Source organism: Gossypium hirsutum, chromosome A03 (genome assembly GCF_007990345.1).
Source record: "Gossypium hirsutum isolate 1008001.06 chromosome A03, Gossypium_hirsutum_v2.1, whole genome shotgun sequence".
NCBI classification, from domain to species: Eukaryota; Viridiplantae; Streptophyta; class Magnoliopsida; order Malvales; family Malvaceae; genus Gossypium; species Gossypium hirsutum.
In genome coordinates, this window is record NC_053426.1 from 100,561,626 (window position 1) to 100,587,905 (window position 26,280).

Consider the following 26,280-nt stretch of genomic DNA (forward strand, 5'->3'; position numbering starts at 1 on the left):
CAAATGGTAAATTCCAATCAAGTGCAACTACAATTGGAGCATTAATTAATTTATCCTTAAGAGTATTAAATGCTTCTAAACATTCCTAACTGAAATTGAAAGGCACATTTTTTTCTAGTAAATTCGTTAAAGGCTTAGCTATTTTAGAAAAATCCTTAATAAATCTTCTATAAAATCCAGCATGACCTAAAAAGCTTCGAATAGACCTAATTGAATTAGGGGGAGGTAATTTCTCAATAGTTTTAACTTTCGCTTTGTCAACCTTGATCCCCTTGCTAGAAATTTTATGGCCTAACACAATCCCTTCATGAACCATGAAGTGACATTTTTCCCAATTCAGTACAAGGTTCGTTTCCTCACATCTCATTAGAACTCGTTTTAAATTTTTAAGGCAAAGATGGAAAGAGTTACCAAATACCGAGAAGCCATCTATAAACACCTCCATAATGTCTTCTACGAGTTCATCAAAAATGACCAACATGCATTGCTGAAAAGTAGCAGAGGCGTTACATAATTCAAAAGGCATTCGTCGATAAAAAAACGTACTGTATGGACATATAAATGTCATTTTCTCTTGGTCCTTAGGAGTTATTGGGATTTGGAAATAACCAGATAGTACATCTAGGAAGCAGTAATACGTATGCCCAGATAGTCTTTCCAACATCTGATCAATAAATGGCAAGAGGAAGTGATTTTTTTCTTTTGGCATCATTCAATTTCCTATAGTCAATGCAAACTCTTCATCCTGTGACTGGTTGTGTTAGGATTAATTCGTTCTTCTCATTAGCCACAATAGTCATGCCTCCTTTCTTAGGGACAACCTGCACAGGACTCACCCAAGAACTATCAGAAACAGGATAAATAATTCTAGCATCTAGAAGTTCAATTACCTTAGCTTTTACAACTTCTTTCATGTTAGGATTCAGTCATCTTTGAGATTGCACACAGGGTTTATATTCATCTTCCATTAAAATTTTATATGTGTAGAAAGAAGGACTGATCCCTCTTATGTCGGAAATCTTCCAAGCTATAGCTCTTTTATGCTCCTTCTAGACTTGAAGTAATTCGTCCTCTTCGGTTGGCTGTAAATCTGAAGCACTGATCACTGGTAATGTGGAATTATTTTCGAGAAACGCATATTCTAGGTGATTTGGTAGTTACTTCAATTCCAATTTAGGAGGTTCTTCAATGGAGGGTTTTAATTTTAATTCATTGTTTACCTCAATACCCTCATAGCTCTTCTGTCTTAGTGAAGGCTCATTAAAATTTAGTTCAACTTTTGTCTTACCTATCGCAGAATCATCGTCATTTACCTCCTCTCCTTGGGTAAGACAGTTTCAACGTTTCCCTATGTACGATTTCCTGTAAAGAATCTTGAGTAGCATGATCAATAGAATCAATAAAATAACAGGAGTCATATTGTTCTCTAGAAAATCTCATGGCATCATAAGTTTTAAAAATAATCTCTTCGTCACCTACCCTGAGCACAAGTTTACCATCACCCACATCAATAATAGCCCTAGCAGTGGCTAAAAATGGGCGAACTAAAATTAAAGGCACCTCAACATCCTCATCCATGTCAAGCACAACAAAATCAACAGGGAATATGAATTTATCTACTTTTACGAGTACATCCTCGATAATACCTTTAAGATATTTAATAGATCTATCAGCTAGTTGACTACTCATCCTAGTAGGTTTTGGTTCCCCAAGGCCAAGTTGCTTGAACATTTTGTAAGGCATCAAATTAATGCTAGCGCCTAAATCAGCTAGTGTCTTTTCAACATTTAAACTACCAATTAAGAAGGGAATAGTAAAACCTCCTGGATCTTTCAGTTTGGTTGGCAATTTATTTTGAAGTATGGCCAAGCACTCCTCGTTGAGTTCTATTGTAGACAACTCTTCAAACTTCCTTTTATTTGTTAAAAGCTTCTTCAAAAATTTTGCATATGTAGGCATATGCGAGATAGCTTCAAAAAAAGTAAGTTAATATGTAACTGTTTAAAAAATTCAAGAAATTTACCAAATCTTGCATCCATGCGGTCTTTCTTTAACTTTACTGGATATGGAATTGGTGGTTTATATGCCCTCATCATCAGATTTTCACTTGTTTCAGGTTTTACCTCCTCATCTTCTTTTCTGTTAGCTTCTTGTGGCAGCTTCTTTTCAGATTCAACTAACACTTTCCCACTCCTTAATGTATCTGCTTTCACATGCTCTTTTGGATTGGGTTCGGTTTTACTAGGTATCCCTAGTGGTTTCTCTGAAATCATCTTAGCCAGCTGTCCTATTTGATTCTCAACTTGTTGATTTTTAAGTGTAGTTTCAGTGTTCTAAAAACGTGTTTCTGCTACTGAAATAAACTTTGTCATCATCTCCTTAGGGTTTGGATTTTTCTCTTTCTAGTAAGGTTGTTGTTGGAGGCCTGGAGGGGGTGGTGGTCTCTGATTCCCTTGGCCCCCATGAGAAATTTGGGTGATTTCTCCAACCTGCATTGTAAGTGTTACTGTAAGGATTATTTTGAGGTCGAGGACTATTACCCATATAATTCATTTGCTCATTCTCTATGTTGGGGCCGTAGGGTGGGTATTCTAAATTACTCATTCCACCACCACTTGCATCGCACTGCATTACTAGATGTACCTACGTAGAACCAAATAAACCATCAATCTTTTTATTTAAGAGCTCTACCTGATTTAAGAGCATAGTAACTGAGCCGACGTTAAAAACGTCAGTTGCTTTTGTCAGCTTTGTCCTCATGGCTTGCCACTGATAATTGTTCGGTGACATCTCTTCTATGAACTCATAAGCCTCTTCAGGTATCTTATTATTGATAGTTCCTCCAGCAACTGCATTGATTATTTGTCTAGTTGAGGGATTCAAACTGTTGTAGAAAGTTTAAACCTGTAGCCAAAGAGGTAACCCATGGTGGGGGCACCTTTTCAATAAATCCTTGTATCCCTCCCATACATCATAAGGTGTTTCTAAATCCATCTGCACAAAAGAAGAGATATCATTCCTCAAATTTTCTGTTTTAGCTGATGGAAAATATTTAAGTAAAAATTTTTCAGTCATTTGTTCCCAAGTAATGATTGACCCTCGTGGTCACGAGTTCAACCACTGTTTAGCCTTTTTCTAATGAAAAGGGAAATAATCGAAGGCGAATGGCATCATCAGAAATGCTATTGATCTTAAAAGTGTCACAGAATTCCAGAAAATTTGCTAAATGAGTGTTTGGATCTTCGTCCTGCAAATCATCAAACTGAACGAACTGTTGTATCATTTGAATTATGTTAGATTTCAGTTCAAAATTATCTGCAACAATAACAGGTCTAACTATATTCGATTTAGTTCCTATTAAATTGGGCTTAGCATAGTCGTACATAGTATGAGGAGCAGGATTCTGATTTACTGGATTTGCGGCAACCACAGGAGGCAGCAGGTTGTTTTGATTTTCAGCCATCTCATCGGTATTAGTAGTGTCGTCCTCGTGCTCTTCGTCTATATACCGTAAACTTCGCCTTATTTCTCTACGATTTCTATGAGCTATACTTTCAATTTCACTGTCAAATAGTAGAGGTCTTGACGGATTTCTTCTAGTCATAAACTATAAAAAACCTATCAAAAGCAAATAAAAGAAATATTAGTAATTAAAAAAATTGCAATAAAAATAAAAATGGCTAAAGTAATAAAAATTAAGCGTTCCTAATATCTTAGTCTCCGGAAACGGCGCAAAAACTTGATTGTCACTAAACTAACTAAAAAAAACTAGACTAAGGCAAGCGCACCTATCGAACAGTAGTATAGTTATGGTGAGACCGAAAATATCGTATCTACAAGGACTAAAAGTACTAGTAATTACTATCTTTTTATTATCTAGCCTAAGAATTAAAGGGATGTTTTTAAACTAAGCCTAATTATCTAATTGACTTAAAGAAAATATGACAGAGATGAAAGTTGAAAAATACTTTTGAAAACCGATGGAGAAGACAATACCCAAGGAAGAATCCACTTAGACTATACTTATTACTTTTGAATTAGACGATTTATTCACTTGACTTAATCCGTAGAAATCCCTGATTTATGTTATTATCTCTCTCGAGACTAAAAACAACTTACTCTAGGTTAATTAATTGAAATCTCTTTCTAATTAAAACCCCTATTGTCGCATTAATTCGATCTATGGATTCTCTTATTAGATTTGACTCTAATCCAACAGATTTATGTCATCCTATGTCTAGGATTGCATGCAACTCTGCTTAATTATGAAAGATGTACTCTTAAACAGGGACTTTGCTCCACTGAATAAGCACATCAGACTTGAATTACTATCCTGGAATATTAAAGCAGGGATTAAAACTCATAACTTAAGAATAAGAAAAGTATTTATCATATAATTCAAATAATAATAATATCTGTCTTAGGTTTCATCCCCCTTAGGTATTTAGGGAGTTTAGTTCATAATGAAGGGGAAAAACATCTCAAAATTAGGAAAATAACAAAACATAAGAAACCCAAAAACTTCAGTAGAAATTGAATGGAGATCTTCAGTCTTGACGTAATTTTTTCTTTCGAGTTGATTCCAATGGCTGTCTTTGAGTATTTTCTGCCTTCTGCTCTCTGTCCCCCTTTTGGTCCTCCTCTAAGGTGTTTATATAGGCTTCGGAATGCTTTCAAACCCTAAAAATTAGGCTTTTCCGAGTATAATTAGACTTAGGCTCGATAGGGACACGGTCGTGTGCCACGCCCGTGTGAAGTTGCTCAAGCTGTGTGAAATTCTGAGTTGGTTTTTAGTCGACACGTTCATGACACATGGGCATTTGGCCTACCCATGTGTCAAACATGGGCGTGTGGATTACATGTGTGGAAGTGCCTAGGCCGTGTGAAACACTGAATTAGGCCCATTTTGTCCCTTTTTGGCCCGTTTCCTGCTCTTTTTGCTTTCCTAAGCTTTCCTGAGTATAAAACATGAAATTAAAGGATTAGGAGCATCAAATTCATTAAATATTATGATAAATCATCCAAAAATATGCCAAGCGTGGTATTAAAACATGTTACATTTGAGATTTATCAATATATACACGAACTTACATCGGACGTAAAAACGATGATATTAGTCAATCAATCGAGCACTTTGTTTTTGCCTCGATCTAGGTCCGAATTTCTCCTTTCTTGATCTATATGTTTTCAAAATTAACTCATTTAATCACCAATACATTCAATTTAATATACAAACACATCTTTGGGCATTTTTGCACTTTAGCCCTAAAATTACATATTTTGACATTTTAGTTCTTATCACACAAAACACCAACTATAAAAAATTCATCAAAACCATGCCTTAGCTGAATTTTTCTACGGTCCCCATCAGCCCATATTTAACATTTTTTCACATTTTAGTCCTTCAATTTCTCATTTTCACAATTTAATCCAAATTACTCAAATTCATCAAAAATCCCAATACAAAACATAGTAATCTAACACATACCTTTCATTTTCTATCATCTAACTTCATAAAACTCATATTATCAACAATGGCACAACTCAAAATCATCAACAATTTCCACAATTCATACATGGGCTTGATAGTATACAGAGCAACAATTACAAAAACGTAAAAAATATCAAAAATCGAACAAAACTCATACCTTAATCACCAATCTACTTGGTCGAACCCTAGCTTAAGTTTTCTTTTCTTTTTCCTTTTGTATTTTCGGTTAACAAAGATGAATAAATCATCCATTATCATATTTTCTTTTATTATAACATATATTAATAATAATTTCCAATTATAACCTTTATTAAACCATATAAATATCACTTAATGGATGGTCATTAATGTCCATTAACCTTAGTTATGGTCTAAATGCATCATAAGGACCTCTCCTTTAATAAGACATAACACTTAAGTACTTTTAACAAATAGCTAGTCACTTTTATCTTTTACGCGATTAGGTTCTTTTTGCAAATTAAGCATACAAACGATAAAATTTCCACACGAAACTTTCACACATGTTTAAACATATACTATAAACATAGAAAATAATATTAAAAATATTTTTCTAACTCATATTTTTGGTCCCAAGACCACTATTTTGACTAGGGTCTAAACCGGGCTGTTATACAAGGTATATTGAGAAATGAAACGGATGATACATGTATAGGAAACTTAATTAATGGTTGTGCTCATCCACAAATATTGATTCATATATGTGTTTACATGAATAACATGTTTGATTTATATGCTTAGGCATTTAGCCAAATTGTGTTGGATTGTGTCATGTTTAGCTTACCTATTATGTGATTAAATGGTAAGTTATGTTTTAAGTTATACAAAATTACTAAGCTTAAATGCTTACTCTGTGTTATTTTTCGTGTCTTATAGAGAATCAAAAGCTCGTTTGGGTTGGAAGCTTGTTGGAGCTATGTCACACTATCCATCGGCTTTTTTGGTACTTTTAGATGTTTAACTTTGGTTATAATGGAATGCATAGGTATTTAGCTAGTGTTGGCCATGTGTTTTGGTTGTTGAAATGGCCATTTGTTTTGTATTATGATATGTCACATTGATGATGGGATGAACTTAGTTTTAAGCATGTAAATATTAGCATTAAAATGGTTGATGAATTGCTTGATATGGTTGAATGATGGAAGATGAAATGATAGTTAAGTATGCATAATGTATAAGTATTGTAACTTGTTATGAATTGGTGCCTTGTTATGAAAGGCATACATGCTTATTAATGTTAGTGATTGAATAGCATACTTGGTACTATTTGATAGGTTATGGTAAGCTAATTCAATAGTTTGAATTGATGCAATCTTGAGTGGAAGTTAGTTGATTATTTGGCCAAATGGACTACATGATTGTACATGTTTATATTTTTTCATTTGAGGTGCCTAAGGGCATATGGGTTATTACATTATATCCTATGTATATGACTTGATTATGCATGATTTTGGTGCCTTGTTATGGCTTGTGCATATATGCATTTTTGGTTGTAGGTATATGCTTTGTTGGGTGAGAAAAATAGCTTGTAAAGTGGCCTATTTTCATCCACACGGGTAGAGACACGGGCATGTGTCTGAGCTGTGTGTAACACACGGCCAGGTGATACGACCGTGTGTCTCCTGTAGCTTTCGAAGGGTTGCAAGTTAAGCTATTACACGGCCTAACACACGGCCTGGCACACAAGTGTTTGGCTTGGTCGTGTGACCCAAGTCAGTAAGTTATAAGGGCATGGACACGAGCTGGGACATGGCCATGTGTCCCTAATTTGAATGCCCATACAGCTGTGTGACCCCTACAGTGTTGAAAATTTTCAATATTTTTTGAAAAATTCTCCGAGCTTCCGATTTAGTCCTGATTTGTTTCTACCGCATATTTTGGGCCTCAAGGGCTCGTTTAAGGGACAATATGTATGTTTTGACTTGGTTTTAAAACGTTTATTGATATGATATAAAATGTTTATAAATATGCACTCGTTTGATTTGAAAACTCTGGTAATACTTCGTAACCCTATTTTGGGGACGGATACAGGTTAAGGGTGTTACATTTATAATGTTCAATTATTAATAAAATATAATAAAACATAATATAGTGATCATATTCATCATTTCATCCTTCTTCCACAATTTCTTCAATAAGAAAAAAAGCAAATAAGCCATTTTTGACATATTAAGTTTAGCTATGTGCATGTAAGTGAATTTGAGCTATGTGCATGTAAGTGAATTTGAAACCCCTTTCTCATAAATTCTACGTTTTTGAAATCATTGTAGCTTAATCTAGCTAATTGGGTACTAAATTGTAAAATTGTCAAAGTTTTGAAATGTTGCCATTGATGGTTATTAATGTTAAATAGCTTGGTTGTAAGCTTAGATCAAATTAAGGACTAAATTGTAAAGTAAAATTTGTTAGTTTTGAGTTTAGGGACTACAATGAAAATAATTTAATTTGGCATGAAATTTTTATAATTATTGATTGTAGATGGTTCTGAAAGGATGTATTTGAAATCAGATTGTGAAACATGGTTTAAATGTGAAAGATATGATAGTTTCAATTTTAGGGACTAAATTGAATAAAATATGAAATTTTAGGAAACTGTGAAAAGTGATAATAGGATATCATATGTATTAAATAGAATTTCATAAGGTAATTGACACTGATATTTTGAAATGAATTACTATAGAGATCAAGAATTAAATCAACCGACAGATAATAAAAAATTACAAATTAGTCCCTTACACTTCTATTGTTTCTATTTGTACCTAATAATATGGTGAATTTATGTTTGTAAATGTATTGAATGTTGTTAAATCATGAGCTTTTGTTATATAAATTGTATTTTGAAATGTATTCAAAATGGTACAAAAGGGTGAAAAATGACTGGATTCTAAAGAGTGGTTCTAATATTCAATTAAGCCCGGATGAATATAAGATAGGATACAATTGGCATGCCAATAGGGTTAGTTGCACACTTGTACACGATTTTCACTATGGTGCCTACTGATTCACAGTACGGTGTCTACTAATTTGCATTATAGTGCCTACTGATTTGCACTTTGATGCCTATCGCTCAACACTTCGATGCCTACTGGTGTGATGTAGTTACCAGCATATCCATATATGTTTATTTAGTTCATCAGGCTAGCTATTTAAAAGGAAATTTATTCACTAATGTTATGTGATAAATGGAATTGGATGTGATTGTACAAATATTGTTGTGTTATATTACTAGATTGAGTAAATGAAGTATATGTTCGACAGTTCTAATGAAATGATATTGAATTGAATTGTACTAAAAAAGTTGATAGTTATATGGTTGTATACAAAATGCTTACCTTGTGAATGTGAAATGTTGTGAGAAGAATTTAGTTAAATTAGTTGTTCAGTTTGTTTAATTATGAAATAAGGTAAGTTAATTGATTTAATACCTATGAACTTACTAAGCATTTGTAATGCTTACTCCGTTTCATTTTTTGTTTCTATAGTTGACGTTTTGCGAACTCGGCGTATTGGATCACTCTAGAGCTCACACTACCCAGCTTCAGTTTCAATAGACTTTTTAATTGTTCGAAACTCGATTTTGTGGCATTTATATAGACTTGATATGTATAAGTGTCATTTTGGATGTTAATGGTTATGTTGTGCATATAATACCTGTACTTTATGATTATATGATATGTGTGTAAGTTTTGTTAAATGTTTATATTCATTTGAATGGTGATGTTTGGATCTAGCTTGTGCTAGCATCTTGAATGTTTCATGCTATGAAGTTAAACGTTATTAAGGGCCCCTTTGGATAGACGGTGCATTTACTCACGGTTAGTGTAAAAATAATGGTAGCGATGAGATTAGATACTATAGCAATACTGTAACGTGAGACAAAAAGAAAGCTAAATGCATTGCACTAGAGATAAACGCTCATCCAAAGGGACCCTAAGTATGCATAATAGACACTGTTGGCTATGGTTTGTTTGAGTTAAGGTGACATGAAAGTCGTAAAGGAATTGGTATATTATCATATTGGCTATTGGAATGTTTTGTTTTGAATAGTGTGGATGACTTGTAAAGTTTTATGTAATATTCGTGTTTGTGGTGCCAATTATGGTATATTGGTTGAATGAATATTTAGACATGTTTTTCGAATGCTTTTGTGCAGGTTTGAATGGCCTTATATGCATCATTTGAGCCTTTGGTTTTCCTTGATACAAATTAGGCACATAGTGGCATATTTTGTACCACATGACTTGTTCACACAATCGTGTGTCACACACAGGCTAGTGACACAACCATGTGTCCACTGGAAATTAGGAAGCATTTGACCTGCCACAAAATGTAGTGGTAGTTTTTGTACATTTTAGCACTTTAGGGGTTTGTTTTCTAGGCATTTTAGGATTAATTATGTTATTTTCAGCATTAGTAGCTTAAGTACAAAAATAAGTGTTTTTAGACATAAATTGACGTCTATTAACCTATTATGTCAATTTGGGTCTTAGATAGTTTTAATGTGTTCAATTGAGTGTGTTGGATGATTATTTAGCGACCCGATAGCCTCATAGACGACACTCGAGTAGAGTACGAGTTTCTGAGATGCAACACACGAATTCAGAAGACCAAGTATGAGATGTCGATGTCGTGTCGCGACACAAGCAATGTGTATCGTGACATAGGGCTAAACATGGGGAGCAAGGACTGAGAAGGCTAAATTCATCCATACAACCGATATAATTCAAGACTAGAACTTCCAATTTGCCTAGTTAGGTTTCTAAACGTCTTTATAAGTAGTAAGGCTATTCCTAAATTAAGGGAGGTCGTTAGGAGCCGTAGTTAGTAGATTTAGGTGTTATTACATTTTTATTTCATTTCTAAAAACTTATTGTTCTTTTCGACTAGATTCGGTTTGAACCTAAGTCTTTTATACTAAATTATTTAGTTTTCTTTCATTGTTCTTATTCAAACATCAAAGATCAATTAACTATTACGAGATTACGTAACTCTGAGCACATCAAATTCAATTGATTGAGTAATTTCTTACATTTATCTTATTCTAATTTATTAAGTTCTTTTATGTGTTTAAATTACGATTAAGAGTTATGGCATCTAGATCTATGAGAGGCTAAATCTCTTGAAAGATTAATGAGTGGATGTAGGAGTATGTCACACTCGGTTCTCATTAAGGACCAAAATTTAAAGAATAGATGGGGATAAATTGAATAAAAATAGAAGTTAGAAGGCTCTACTGGGAAATTTTGAAATTTTTGTAACTATTGGGCAATTACTTCAATTTCAAACCTGGTTTGGTTAAGATGAAACCAGTTGGTTCCATAGTGGGAGACAAAATGATTGCTGATGGATGACTATTTGAGCTACGAAAACTGTGCAAGAGGAGTTATAAATTTTGGTGAGAAGGGATATACCTACAAAAGGAACTTTTCTTAATTCTGTTTGCAAATGTCTTCTCCTCTTCGTCAAGGAAAATTTAGGAGAGCCTTGCATGGAGCAGTGGTCATGAGATTATAAGTCTGGAATTAGATAATTTGAGAAACTGGTAACCTTTCTTGTCTTTCTGTACTCATGAAATTAAAGGATGAATGAAAGTAAAGATTTCCTGTAACAGCCCGTTTTTTAGTGGTGTCGAAAACAGTGGTTTCGGGGCCACCAAGTTCGAGAGTAAGTTCGTAAATATTATTATTTAATATTTATGATTCATATGTGCTTTTTAAAAAGGTTTTTGATTTGATAATTTATGTTATATAAGTGATTTATTAAGTTCAAGTGGTTTTATAAAATAAGGTACCAGGACATTGTTTTTATAAATTGAGCTGTAAATATTTTTATAAATATTTACAGAGTGTCATTACAGTGATATTAAAGTTTCGTTAAGAAATTTTAATGTTTTGATGATTAATTAATTAAAAAGGATCAAATTAAAAAAATGCATTCCCGGGACTTCGTTCCCGTAAATTAGACTCGTAAATATTTTATATTTACGAAGCTAGTTGTGTAGTTAGTTAGGTTTCGGTTATGTGAATTTGCTTGAATTAAATGTAATTAGGTATAAAGACTAAATTGCATATAGGGTGAAATTTGAATTATAGATTAAAGAAAAATTAAAGGGACAAAAGAAGCAATTTGTCATTGGCATTAATTGAGGCGGCATAAGTAAGATATTTTTGAATTTATTATATATATTATAAAATAAAAACCTTAAGTATTAAGTATATATATTATATTATATAATAATAAATTAAAAGAATAAACAAATAAATAAAAGAAATAAAAATAGAAAAAGAGAAAGATAGAACAAAAGAAAGAAGGAAAGAAAGAAAAAGGAAAGAAAAGGAAAAATAAGGAGAATTAGGGTTTCAAGGGTTCAAAGCTCAATAGGTTAGTCAATTTAGTCATTTTTCTTGTAATTTTTATGTTTTTAGAATCCCGGTATTAAATACTACCCCACCTATGTCAAAATTTTAGAAATTATTGAATTTTTAAGTGTTGTTTATGTTGAATATTTTGAGTATTAGGGACTAAATTGTGAAAATTTTGAATTTTAGGGATTTAAGTGAAATTAGAGAGTCAAATCTAGTTGAAAGTGGAAATTGAATGAAAATATAGAATTAAATGTAAAGAAATAAAGTTAATCTCGGTTTAGGGACTAAATTGAAAATTAGGCAAATATTGAGCAAAAATTGAAATATGCAATATGAAGTTGAATTGTGTTATATTGATGAATTTTAATTGTTTTAATTTTGTAGCTAACGTCATACTGGAACCTCGACCAAAAAGGGGAAAGATAAAGTCAACGAGGAATAACTCGGAATTTCTAGTTTTTATTTCCATAATATGAATTTAGTTGTTAATTTTTATAATTCAATTTAATGTATATGGTAAGTATTGAGGTGAGAATTATTGTATTTTGCAATTGAAATGGATTGATTCGTTATGTGATGAATTTATTGAATTTATATTGATTGAATTGGTATATATATTGAATATATTGATTATTTGAATTGAAATGAATATTGGTTGTATTTGAAAAGTGAAATTAAACCCTGTTAACTATATCGGGCTGAGTCGAATATAGATGGCATCCCATAGGATTGGAAGAGTTTAGGGATTTCTTCGACTTCAAGTCGATGAGACACTAGGTGTCAATTTACTACTTCAGATTAATTCGATGAAACACTGGGTGTCAAATTATTACTTCGAATTATCCGATGAGGCACTGGGTGCCAAACTGGTGTGTTTTGGTTGAATTCGTGTATCCGTCTGAGGCCGAGTCATGTTAATAGGGGTAAATGAATAATAAAGTTTTATAATTGATATTGAAATGGCATGGTATGAGAAATGGAAGTGAAATAGTGAATTGAAAATAGAATGTGAAATATGTTGCAAATATATGAGTTATATACTCATAATGTAACCCCCCCAAACCATGCCTAGAGGTTATGGCCGAATCTAGTGATTTCACATTGAAGTTTTTCTCGCAAAGTATAATCTCGTTGAAAGCCTGTTCTTTATTTAACCTCTTTATGTGATCTTAAGATACGTTTATTCATTTTCAAAATGAAAGGTATTTGTCAAAAGTTAATCATATTAAGACGTCATTATAATTAATTTATTTTAAAACGTTATTACTTTCTAAAGCTTTTAAAACAGGTTTTGTATTCATGGTGTCTTTGAAAAACATTTATTTATTTGAAAACTCGCGCCATTTTCCTACTGCTAGCAGTTATAAATCAAGCAAATAACAATCCCACATTAAAAATAAAAACCAAAGAGGACTTATTATAATAAAATACCCAAAATAAAATTACTTATAATTTAAAATCAATTAAGGAACTAGGTGCGGTTGTGTGGCCACCTTTGAGTCCCTCGCAGCACCGATCTACCTAAGTCTGGGGATTACCTGTACAGATAAACAGATGGGTGAGTTGTGAAACTCAGTGTGTAATCCCATATCAAATAACCATACAATAAGCATATACAGTATGGGCTTAAGCCCATTTCAGTAAAGGTTCAGTCTCAGTTAGGGCCTTAGCTCATTACAGTATTAGTATCAATTTGGGTCAGAGCCCATCTCAGTGACAGTACAGTCCATATATGCAAACAAGAGATCCTACCCAACCAGCCTCTACACTCCATCTCCGTCCAACCCTGCACTCTATGTGGGGATATAATCAACCCACCCATCCCTACACTCTAAGTAGTACCGGTTGCAGCACTAAACAGTATTTGCAGTAGAACTACCAGTACAGTACACTTCCTCCAATCATAATAAAACCCATCCCCATGCAACATATCATGCAGCATGTCATGTCGTGTCATAATATCATACGTGTATTCAATATGTTTAAAGTGGCATGCTCAAGTATAATCATACATCTCATAAGGGCATAACAGTCATTTTACCACACAGAGGCATGATAGTTATTTTATCAATTAAGGGTCCAGGTACACTTATCGACCTAACAGTAGGTCCACAGTCGTCTTGGGCGACCCGTGCAACTTTAACAGTCAAACAGTGAAAATAGGCCCAATACCCATAATGCGGGCCCATGTGAGCCCACACGTCCATGTGGTTTACCCGAGTGGGGCCCACATGCTCGTGGGGCCCACACGGCCCAATTCGGTCTAAGCCCATGAAATCGTTCATGATGACCTCTAGGATCAAACGCCCACGTTTAGTCACATAGACTACCACACTAGCAAGCTTACGCTCATGTAGCATCATCATTCACTTATTTCGGCTTTTGCCGATTTCCATAGTTGGAATGGAGATTACCCACCTTGCTTGCGAAAGTGTGTACACCCCTCTTGAGCACTTCAATCCTAGATTCAATCATAGTACACCATTAGTCTCTACACGATAGGGCTAAAACAACCCCTCTTATAATATTTATCTAAAAGATAGATTACCATTGTAACACCCCCTAACCCCGAATCTTCACCGGAATAGAGTTACAAGGCATTACCGGACATATCAGACAACTTATGAATAATTCACAAATAAAATAACATTCATAGTATAATTTAATAACTAAGTCCTTATAATGAACTCTCGAAGTCTAAAACATATATTAAAAGTGAAACGGGACTTCTTCAAGTACTCCGAAAAAAATTATAAATTTCGACAGTATTTCTGCTTATTTTTACATAAAACCCCCTGAAATTAAAACCGTATCTATTTCAAACATAACCATTTCAACCAACTCATTTCACATACTCATTTTCTGTTCTAAATACCTTCTAATCAAACTCAATCAATATAATATCAATTTAAATTTATCAGTGTACTAATTAAATTGAAATGGATAAACTTCTTTCATTATAATTCTTAGACTTGTAATACTAACATTTTTAATCATTTATATTCAAAACATAATAACCTTTATACACATCCTATGTACATGCCACATTACCAAAAGAAAATATGCATCACCAAAAGCTTGCTGAAGTCGGGTTTGGCTTTGAATGCTGGTTTAGTACTTGACTTCTACAACCTGCGCACGGAAAGAACCGTACACTGAGTATGCATATACTCAATGGTATCACTATAATTCAATTTATAATTAAATACATTAAATCACACACATACTTTTACATTACAATTATCATCACTAAATAAACAATTCAATCTTTTTATATTATCATTTGAATATATATATATCATTCTTATTTCTTTAGTTCAATTCTCACCTTTCACATATGCCATATCATTCAAATTTAGTTTTATCAGTAAATTTATTTCATTTTTCCCTATTAACTTGACTCAGACTCGGCGGATACACAGATTCCAACCAACACACCAGTACGGCACATTGTGCCTTAACGGTACACAGTACCTAAACAATAATCAGTAATGGTAGCAATAACAGTAACAGTAACAGTATTCAACACACAAAGTGTTGAATAGGTAACGGTAACAGTAATAGTATTCGACACACAAAGTGTCAAATCGGTAACAGTAACGGTAACAGTAATAGTAGTCGGCACATAAGTGTCTGATCCGTAAGCCGGAAAAAACCTGTACTCTTCCATATCCTATGGCATGCCAACTATATCCGACTAGCCCGACTAGTTTGTCGAAACCCTTTTAAAACGAGTTTGGAAAAACCGGGTTCGACTTTTGAAAAATGGAAAAAAAATAGGAGTCGCCACCAATCAGTTTAAGTGTGATTGAACCACCTTCAAACCACTTTTTGTTTGAAATCATTTGCTTTGGTCTACGAAATCAAGAAAACGGGTTCAGGAGTCGGTTACGTACGAAGAAGGGTTAGCACCCTCGTAACATCCAAAAAAAATTGGTACCAAATTGAATAACTTTTCATCTTTAATGCTAGAATTTTGAAAGTATTTAAAAATATGATCCTTTTTGAAATTAAAATAGTTCGAGTTGAAAACCGAGATTTCTTCGTTCTAAAAGAATATGAATATCACATCCAGCATGATAGGACACGATATTCTAAAACTCTTGTAACTGAAGTCACCTCGTAATTTATAAAATCGTTTAGAAGGGTATTTTAGGCATTTAGACAAACGGGAAATTGCAACCCAGCATGTTAGGGCACTACTTCCCGAATTCCTAACTACCAAAAACATTGCCTTATCCTTTTTTTTAAAAACAAATCAAATGAAAAAAAAATTTTTAAAGTGATGATGCATTTAACATATTACAAAGGATTAATATTAAATAAATTAACCCACATGATACCTATTTTAACATTCCATGCAAATATAATAAAGATGACAAATAAGGACATAAATTACACAATATGTTATCACTTTGCACATATATGATCATAGATAATATAAAATATACATGCATTGTCATTACATGCAAAATACAACGTAGTGCATAATGAATACGATAAATATAAATTGCAATATACATAATGTTTTATGCAAATGTAACTTAAATCAACATAAATAATTAATTTCATGCAAATATGTAAAAACAATAACAAATATTATATGAAAATTTAACCTACTAAACAATAACAAAAGAAAAAAAGAAAACAAAAAGTAAATAAACAAATTATAAACATATGAAATATAAATCAAATAAAATAAAAAAGATATTCATAAATTTTAGAACAATATGAAAATAATAAAGGAAAACTTTTTTTTAAAAAATGATTAACATATATATATAAACCATATTATAGGGTATAATAACTTAATATTTTAACAAAATAATGTACTAAATATTAATATTACATATATTTATTTAATAATAAAATAAAAAACCTATATAATTAACGAGTGATAAAGTAGTATATATTTTATGATGAAATAAAAGTAATGTAAGGTATAATATATGGTAAAATATATAGTGTATAATATAATTTGTAAACAAAATATATAATAATATAAACCATATGATAAGTAATAAAAAAAATATATAATAAGAAGTATATAATATAATATATAATAAAAAAATACCATAAGGAATAATATATAATAAAATATGATATGTAATAAAATATAAATAAAATATAATGAAATAAAAATACTATCATATAAATAAGAATAATATATACTATTATTTAATAATAATTTTTTTAAAAAAAATTTACACAATTAATGAATAATAATACATAATTTACAGAAAATAAAAAAATAATATATATAAAATATATAATAAAATATAATTTATAAGTAAAATATAAAATAATAAAAATAATGTAATGGATAATAAAAATAATATACATTATTTTATATAACTAATATTTATAAAAATAAATAATATATAAGGTATTTAAAATAAATTAAATATATAAAGAAGGATTAAAATTGAATTTAATTAAAGAATTTAGGATTAATTGCAAAATAAATAAAAAATTGGGCCTACTTGAAAAGCGCATTAAACCAGAGGGACTCACTGGGAATTAGCCCTTATCCCAGGAAACGTCGTTCCTCAGAATGGAGTTTAATGACCACTGGGACTAAATTGAAACAACTATAAAATATTAGGGCCCAATTAAAAATAAAAATAAAATAAAATTTTAAAGATTAAAAATGCGGAAGGACTAATTGGAAAATTATCCCGTTTTCTAAAAACACGCGGATCCTCCCCGGGTCACGGGTCAACACGCGGGTCCTCAGCATTGATACGACGTCGTTTTATGCTTATTGAGTTAAACCAAAACGGCACCGTTTCGTTTGGGGTTATATAAGCCAAATTTTAACTTAAAATTCATTTCAAAGTCTGGGTTTAAAAAAAAATTAAAAATCCTCTAAATGAGGAGAAATGGGAGCCCTCCGGTCCCGGACTCCGGCCACTCGTCACCGTCGACTTTACCATCTACGGCGGCCGGAAGCTGAAAAGCTTCGTTTTTTCGTCTATACTGAAAGGTAAGACTCCTTCCTTGTTTTTAAAACTGTTTACCAACTATTTATATATGTATGTATATGCTTCGAATACTAAAAAAATGAAAATAATAAAAGATTGATGATTCACCTAAAAGAAATTGTATGTATTTGGCTTTTATATTCCTTGTTAAAATCTTTGTGTATTTACAGGTTACAAAGGAGGCTTTTATAGCCACTATTTCTATTACATATTTTGGGAAGAAATCTTTTATTTCTTTCCATATTTGTTTTGTTTGTTTGCTACTGTTTCTTTCCTTCTTTGCAGGTAAGCGAGAATCTGGCGATGATCAATGATGATCGGGCGCTCATGATGATGATGTTAGCGCTGATTTGCGCGTTGACTGCGGCGCGATTCGGGGCCAGAGTTGTGGGGTGAGGCGAAGAGGCGTGACGCTTGGGACGTTTGCGGCGCTCAACTTCTGGAACCTTCCGTTTGCGGCGCCTAGGGTTCCAAAAACTCTAGGTCTTCCATCCTTTGTTAACAAATTGGGCCATTTGGGCTGTACTTGTTTGTGGGTTGGGTGTAAACGGGTTAGTGGGTAGTTTAGGTTAATTGGGTTCTAAGTATTTGGGTCTACGGGTTTGTGGGCTATGGTACTGTAATTTAATTTATTTAATTAAAATATTTTAAAATATTCTTATATTTTAAAATTATTGTTAAAAATTGTCAGTATATCAAATAGGCATTATAGATATTACTAAATTTTAATAATATATTATACATTATATTATAATTCAAATCTAAGCATAATAAAACATTTAAAGTAACATATAGAAAATATTAATAAACAAAATAATATTAGTTGCAATTGACTCACAATATATATTAATCTGAATTTTGAAAGAAACGATGAACTTCTTCTTCTTCTTTTCTATTTAAATAGATAAATGATTTAAAAAAGTACACAAAATATAAAAGAGTTAAAATTAAAAACTAAATTGTAAACAAAACTACAAATCATATATTCATGACTTAAAAGATACCAATAACTCAATTCTTTGAAACCAGTTTAGTTTTCAATTTGTAATTATCATTTCCTTCATCTCTGCCTTCAATTGTTTTTTTAATAATTAAAACATAACTAAAAAGAAAAATAAGACTAAATAATAGAAAAACAACTTAAAACATTAAATTAAAACCTGTACATAATCAAACTATTTATAGTTGAATTAGATACTTTTTTTTTTAAAAAAAGTCTAACATATATTTAATTATTTAATTTAGATAATAAAGGTAGAAATGTATTTTAGTTTTAAATCTTAAAATTTAATATTGGATAAAAATATTTATAATAACCTTTATATTCAATTTTATTCTTTGAATAATATTATATAAGATAATATAAATATATAATAATTATTTTTAAAAATGATTTGAAAATAACCAAAAAATCTACGGAATAGATAGATTATGTAATTTTTTAAAAAAATCATTTTAAAAATGTGATAGTTGATTTTTAAAATTAAAACCAAAATTTAAAATAAATAGTAACATAGATAATATATAAATAAAAAGTATTTAAGTTAAAAAATAGATAAATCATCTAAACAAAATTTTATTTAATTAATTAAATGTTTTATATAATTTTTAAAATTTCTGGTTGTGTAATTAAATATTTGTCTAATTTATTTTAAACTAAAATTAACCATCTAAATTAATTTATCTAATTAAACATTTATTTTTTTAAAAAAGAGTTAATAGCTTTTTAAAGATTTGAATGAAGATTAGAAGTCTGGTTGTCGCAATATTATAATTATACATTAAATTTTTTTTTAAAAATGCTTGTATATTTGGTTATACCAAAAAAGAAAAAAAATTGTGATCAATCAGGAACCTATCCTTAATTGAGGTAATGAGAAGAGGAAAATAAGTTGGGTTTGAATAATAAGTATGATTAATGAATCAAATTAAGCAAAGGAAGGAAATGGAATTCTATTGGTACATAATAAGTTTTCTACCTTTTGCCTTTTTACCTGGTCTGCTTTGTGCGCATGACAGGAAGCACTACTGTGAGGACCAAAACCAAAATAAGGGATGGGCAAAAACACTAATGATGCGAATGCAAAGCCCTTTGCCTTTTTGGAGCCTAACTTTTGTGTCTGTGGGTGATATACTGAAATCATTTCACCAACTTTAACCACTTGTTAGAACCTTGTCCCCCTTTCTTCCTATTCAAGCTTAGGTAAAAAAGGTAAGTTTCTTTGGATACCTTGGACTTAGCTATCCTTATCATAATAGAGAGAAGCCTGTACTTTTTTTTTAATTTTGATTTGAAAGAGATAGACGCATCAACAAGGTTCATCTTCTAAAGTAAATTTTGAGGGTGTTAGGTGGGTAGTAAGTTCAGTCATTAACCACAATCTTCCCATTCTGCTTGCTAATGAAGCTGAAAGATATGACCCCAAACAAAATTGCTTGTTTTGAGAAAGAAATATACACCAACAAATACAACAGAAATGCAAAATGAAAAACAAAACCCAGAATCTGCTATCTGTATTGCCTCACTTCTCTCTCTTTGATACAACACTCCATCTCCTAATAACTTCTAACACTATCTGATTCCATGTATCTATAGGACCTGGAAGACACCAATGTACACAGTCGTTCTGAACATGTTCTTGAATGCCATTAGCGAATGGAAATGGATACATATAAGGCCCGGGATGACCATCTGGTCTCATTAATGATAATTTGGTCACATCCAATGTCTCTAGTCTCAATCCTTTGAATTGCTTAGCATTTACCTTAGCAGCTTCCATTTCTTCAATGGCAATTGATCTCATATCTGCATCCATTCCTTCAACCATCTTTTCTCCTTCCTCGTAAGGCTTCGTCTTGGGACAAGCACCAGCCTTATCCCATTCACCTTCAAAATGTGAAGGTGAAAAAGAGGTTAAAAACACATCAATTCCATTACCATCAGTAGACTTCCTTTCAATTATTGCCTTAAGTGCGGCCTTTATGGCCTTCCTCATCACATCATAAAATCCAATCTCAGTGTGATTTAGTCCAGGGCAGTAATGGCAACCTAAAACCGAACCACCCTCATAATACACTGCTGGATGAAGAAACCAATGCCCTATTGAGAGTACAACCATATCTATATGCTCTAAATCAGATCCCCACCTCTCATCAACAACATCTACATACAATTCATTATGATCTGGGCCAGTTTTTGATTTCTCAACACCTTTAACCAGAAATGGTGACCAATAAACTGATACAGTAATGTTATGAGAAGAAAAATGCCATCTACGAAACTTGTTATCCTCCCCAGTTTTGTAAACCAGGTTAGGATAGGAGGCAGTGGCTAGCATGCAAAGAAGTGATTCCAATTGGTTCCTAGCCATCGAGTCACCAACAAAAGCTATATGCTTGTTACTAAGGAGGTTGAAGAAAGTGTTGGGATCAAACCTTGGGAGATTGCATTGGCTTGGTTGCCATCTCCAGTAAAGGTAACCCAAGTCAGGTCTCCCGTGTGTGATGCAATTTTGACCTTCCTTAATTGTACCACAGGTTGTGCCATTGTATAAAGGCCCCATCTTGTCATGTACCCATCTGCCATAGGTGTAGTTACATGGAGTTTCATTAGCTATTTCCTCTTCTGCAAAAAAGCAAAAACAAAAACTTGTTTAATAATAACACCCATATTTAAAACAACTAAAAATAAAAGAACATAAGTCAAGAAAAGGTAAAAAAGTCTGACAACTTTTATGTTTTACTCTATGTACCTTTAGAGAAGGATGAAGGAGGAGGTGAAGAAGAAGAAGAAGAAGAAGTGGTGAGGATGATGCGGTTGGGGTGAGGAAGCTGATCTGAGGTGGATAGAGGGAAAGGAAAAGGGTGAAAGTAGAAGCGAAAAACAGCTATGGGGAGGAGAGCATAAAGAACATAGGGCAACAAATTCCTGGTGAGTGAACGAGAGTGAGATTGGCCTTTGAGTGGACTTGTTGCCCCCATTTTTTACACACACTCTCCACCTCTTCACCTGTGTTTTCTAGGTTTCTCTAAGCTATGGCCACTGTGGAGGTCAAGCCACAAAAGTGTTCTTGAACTAGCGGCCGGAGAGGAAGGGAGAGAGAGAAATTATAATAATAAAAGAAGCTTATGACTTTATGCAGAGGCTGGGGTGGTGTTCCAATGACATCGAAAGAATCTTATTAATCTACGATTATTATAAATGTGAGTTGGACAACATAATACAGCTAGCGAGAGGTTGTTGTTTACCTTTTGTCATGTCTCTCTGTCTTATATCTCTGTATAAAAAAAAAACACTAAACATGTTCCTCATGAACAACCAAGCATGTTTATCCTAATTAATAGTGTCAAAAATCCAAAATCACCCTTCTATTAAAAGGCAAAATAATTTGGTTTATAAGGGTAAAAACTAGAAACAAAAATTCTGGAACATGGCTATACCTGTGCCTATAGCAATAACAGCCAAATGTCGTCTTTTTTTTTTTCCTTGTTTGAGCTAAATGATTTGTATTTACCATTCAAATCAATGAAATGATAAAACAATATACTTATAGCAAGCTCTCTTAATTGGATGGCATAATAAATCTCAAAATTCACGGGATTCAGATTACACTTTTTCCAACCTAATCCACTGGTGATGGTATTTACATTGCAAGCGGTGATTAATTAAGCATATGATATAGACGGTGACACCACAAGCCATAAACGTGATCTTAAGAAAAAGCATACAGGAATGCCTTTTTCCTTCCATCACATCCCACCTAAAACCCATCATGCATACCTGGTCCTGGACCAGAACGAGTTATTATTAAAAAATTAATTCAATTAAAATATACGCAGATTATTTTTGACTTTTTGGATTTATTTAAATTGAGATAAAACTGGAGTCTAAATTTTTATTCTTTTTAAACACATTAAAATTTTGAGTAGGTTCGTAAACGAAAAAGAAAAAGTCTGCCAGAGGCTGAAGGGGCGTGTGCTAATCGCCTCCTGATAAAGTTAGATGCATTGAATCTTGTATACCTACTGCCACTACTTTTTCATGAATTGGATTATATATTACTTATTTTCAATTCCATAAATGAATTAATTAAAATTTATAATCCATTCAACCGAATCGGTGAATCATCAGTCACAACTTGATTAGAAGTTATTCTCAAACTTCAATTATTGATTACTTTAAAATGGTAATTTTCTTTTCTTTTTTACTTTGACTCACTATATTACATTTTATTACTTTTTATAATATACACTTTAAACTTTATTTAAACTAAAAACAAACAAATAAATAAAAATCACTGTTGTAGTTTTTGTAATGTTATAAGCTTGTTCGAATAAAATATTTGATTAATTCAAAACTTTAAATAAATTTTTATTTGACTGACTAACGATTAAGTGTTTTAAAATTTTTGATTAATTGATAATTTAATTTAATTTTTAATCCAACTCATCAGTTGAATACCACTACAATAAGAGAGAAAACCAAGCGATCTAGAAGGGAAGCATTGCTCTTACTTCTCTTGGCTAACCAATTGCTTTGTTCTCTTCCCTAAAAGCATGATTAAACTTGAAATTTGGACAAGAGGCAAGCAACATATGAATGTCTAGCCTTGACTTTTCATGGAACATCATTAGCACCATTGAGGGCATAATGAGTCTCGGCTTATCTGATTTCTCGATTTTCGATTTTCACTTTTGACTCTTCATAAATTCATACCCAAACCTCAACACTTCAACCATTGATGTCGTCGAGCAAATGCATCAATGCATTGGTTTCGTTGATGATTCCTCTCGAAGAGTCTTAGGTAAATGCTACTAGACTTGCTTGTTTATTCCAAGGGCTAAAATATTTATATAGTGTAAAATTTGATGCCGTATAAATTTAAATTTTTTTTCATATTTTAAGTACAAGTTATTAAATTAATTTGAATAAGTAGTTTTGGTTATTCGGGTTTGGATTAAGTTGATTTTTATAATTTGAATATTTTGTTAATTCGAATATTTGGTGCAAATATATGTAACAGCTCAATTTTCAATAGTTTTGGAACCTCAATTCTGATATTCGTAATATTTACGAGGTTAGTATAAAGTTTAATTAGAGTTTGGTTCTTTACTTTTGTTAATTGGGTAGTTAACAAAGGTACAAGTGTAACAATCTTAAAGTCAATGGTATTGGAAAACAAGGTATCAAGACATCGTTTTCGTAAACCAAGCCCGTAAATATTTATATTAAATATTTAAATTTATTTTATAAGTAAATTAAATTTTAGATAGGTAATTTTATTAAATTAGTGACTAATTAAGGTACAATGACTAAATTATAAATATAGTAAAATTAATTGCTATAGATTTTTAATTAATCAAAGGACCAATTAAAAATTTGGACCCTTACAAATATGCCAAATGGTGGTGGGAATTAGCTAGTATCCACCAATTTTTGTTAATTGTTATTAAGATTAAGCTAATTAAAATTAGTTAAATTAATTAAGGTTAACTAGATTTAATCAAACTATATACGTTAAAGAAATGATTAAAAAAAAAGGTTATTTTCTTCATCATCTTTTCAACCCGTAGGAAAGAAAGAAGAAAAACTATTTTAAAGCTCAACATTTAGTCCTTTGATTGGTAAGTTCGATTTAATTTGTTTATTGTAATTTATATGTTTTTGAGGTTTTGAGAGTTTGATTTAGCTAATCAGTACCAATTTGTAAAATTGTTAAAATTTTCAAAAGTTGTCATTGATGAGTTCTTGATGAAATTGATGTTAAATGGTTAAATTTTAAACTTAGATATGAAAATGAACAAAATTGTAAAGTGAAAATTGTTAGTTTTGAACATAGAGACTAAAGTGTAAATATTTCAAAATTGATGTTTAATTACTGTAATTATTGATAATGGAGATCTGTAGAAGGATGAAATTGAGATCAGTTTTGAAATCGAAACTCAAATTAAAAAGTTATAGTAATTTTGATTTTAAGGACTAAATTGAATAAAATAAAAAACTTGTGGGAGCATTTAAAAAATTGAACTATCATCTACATATAGTATGATGATATAAGGTATTTGGAATTGATAAATTGAAATGATTTATCGTATAGATCAGGATTTGAACCAATCGGAGGAAAAGACAAAATTATAGATTAATCCTCGATGTTTTACATGTTTTTGTTAGGTTAGTTCATATGAGACTTACTTTATTAATTCATGTTATGTTTGTATTATATCTTTTTTACTTTTTAGTTCAAATTGTTAGGTAAATAATGTCTTTTGACATCAAAGGGACTAAATCGTAAATATAAAATAAATGACTAATATGAATAGATACATGATGATGATTAAATGTGAAATTGATATATGATTAAGTAGTATGTGTATGATGATGTTACAAGGTTAAAAATGTATATGGGTTGTTATTCAAAATGTGAAAAGTGAGTATACAATTTTAGGGTTTGTAATGATATAGAATTGGTAACGACGCTGATTGAACTTAATAAACAATTAGGATATGAATGGTATGTCATTAAGGTTAAAAATGAAATTGGGTGTTGGTAAGAGATTTCTTTATCGTCGGCTGAGATCCAACATGTGTTGCGAATTCTCGACAACTTAAGTGAGCAGCATCGAATAAAATCTATATAAGCAACCCTAATCCACAACTTGTGTGAGCAAATCGAATTATTCTTTATTGATGGTTGAGATCCAGCACATGTTGCGGATTCTCAATAGCTTGAGTGAGCAACATCGAATAAAGTTTATAAGTAAATAAGCTCTAAGATTGTAGAGGTAAATTAGTCCCCTGTATCCAAATTTAAATTATTATAGTTCTCTGAATAGAAAATGAAAATTAAATGGTAATGAAATGATTGAATGTGAACTTCATTTATTTGTTTTAGTATCGAACAAGGTTGAATAGTATGATGTAAAGTAATTTGGTTGTACATGTATATGAATTTAAATACCATGATCTTGTTATGTGAGGTACTAACCTCCAAGTTGTCTTGTGGAATGGTTTATGAATATATATAAAAATAAGGATGCCTAGAATATGTCGTGATGTGCCTTTGTGTTTCAATTACTTGAATTGTTAAAATGACACGGTAAATTAAGTTAATTTATTATGAACTTACGAAGCATTCGAAATGCTTACCAATTGTTTTTCCCTTTTTTGTAGATTGTTGGGTTGCAGAACTCATTGATCAGATCACCTTAAAGCTCACATTCTCTAGCTATCAATTCAATAAACTTTTGGTTGTTTTAAGTTCGATTATGTGGCATGTACATAGGTATTTATCTATGTGTTACTTGTGAATGATGGTTTGGTTTAAACGTCGGTTAATGTTTGATTTTGGAAAACTAAAGTTCATATATGCAATAGTGTATGTTTTGGTAACTTGTGTAACTTTGTGTTTGATATTTCAATGGT

The 26,280-nt window shown here is 31.7% G+C and overlaps 1 protein-coding gene, 1 long non-coding RNA gene and 1 other non-coding gene across 3 annotated transcripts; 2 read left to right on the forward strand and 1 right to left on the reverse strand.

The window, feature by feature from the left end:
- Positions 1–2,920: 2,920 nt before the first annotated feature.
- Positions 2,921–3,027, forward strand: LOC121225539 (small nucleolar RNA R71). Its single transcript, XR_005923405.1, has one exon. It is a non-coding gene; the product is annotated as a small nucleolar RNA R71 (small nucleolar RNA).
- Positions 3,028–17,702: 14,675 nt separating this feature from the next.
- LOC107886597 (uncharacterized) lies at positions 17,703–18,513 on the forward strand. Its single transcript, XR_001680804.2, has 2 exons — positions 17,703–17,860; positions 18,144–18,513. It is a non-coding gene; the product is annotated as an uncharacterized lncRNA (long non-coding RNA).
- Positions 18,514–20,275: 1,762 nt separating this feature from the next.
- LOC107886596 (protein ALTERED XYLOGLUCAN 4) lies at positions 20,276–22,099 on the reverse strand. Its single transcript, XM_016810614.2, has 2 exons — positions 21,611–22,099; positions 20,276–21,483 (listed from the first exon to the last, which is right to left on the reverse strand). The coding sequence occupies exons 1-2, from the start codon at positions 21,837–21,839 to the stop codon at positions 20,381–20,383; spliced, it is 1,332 nt and encodes a 443-aa protein (XP_016666103.1). The 5' UTR covers positions 21,840–22,099; the 3' UTR covers positions 20,276–20,380.
- Between the last annotated feature and the right edge of the window lie 4,181 nt (positions 22,100–26,280).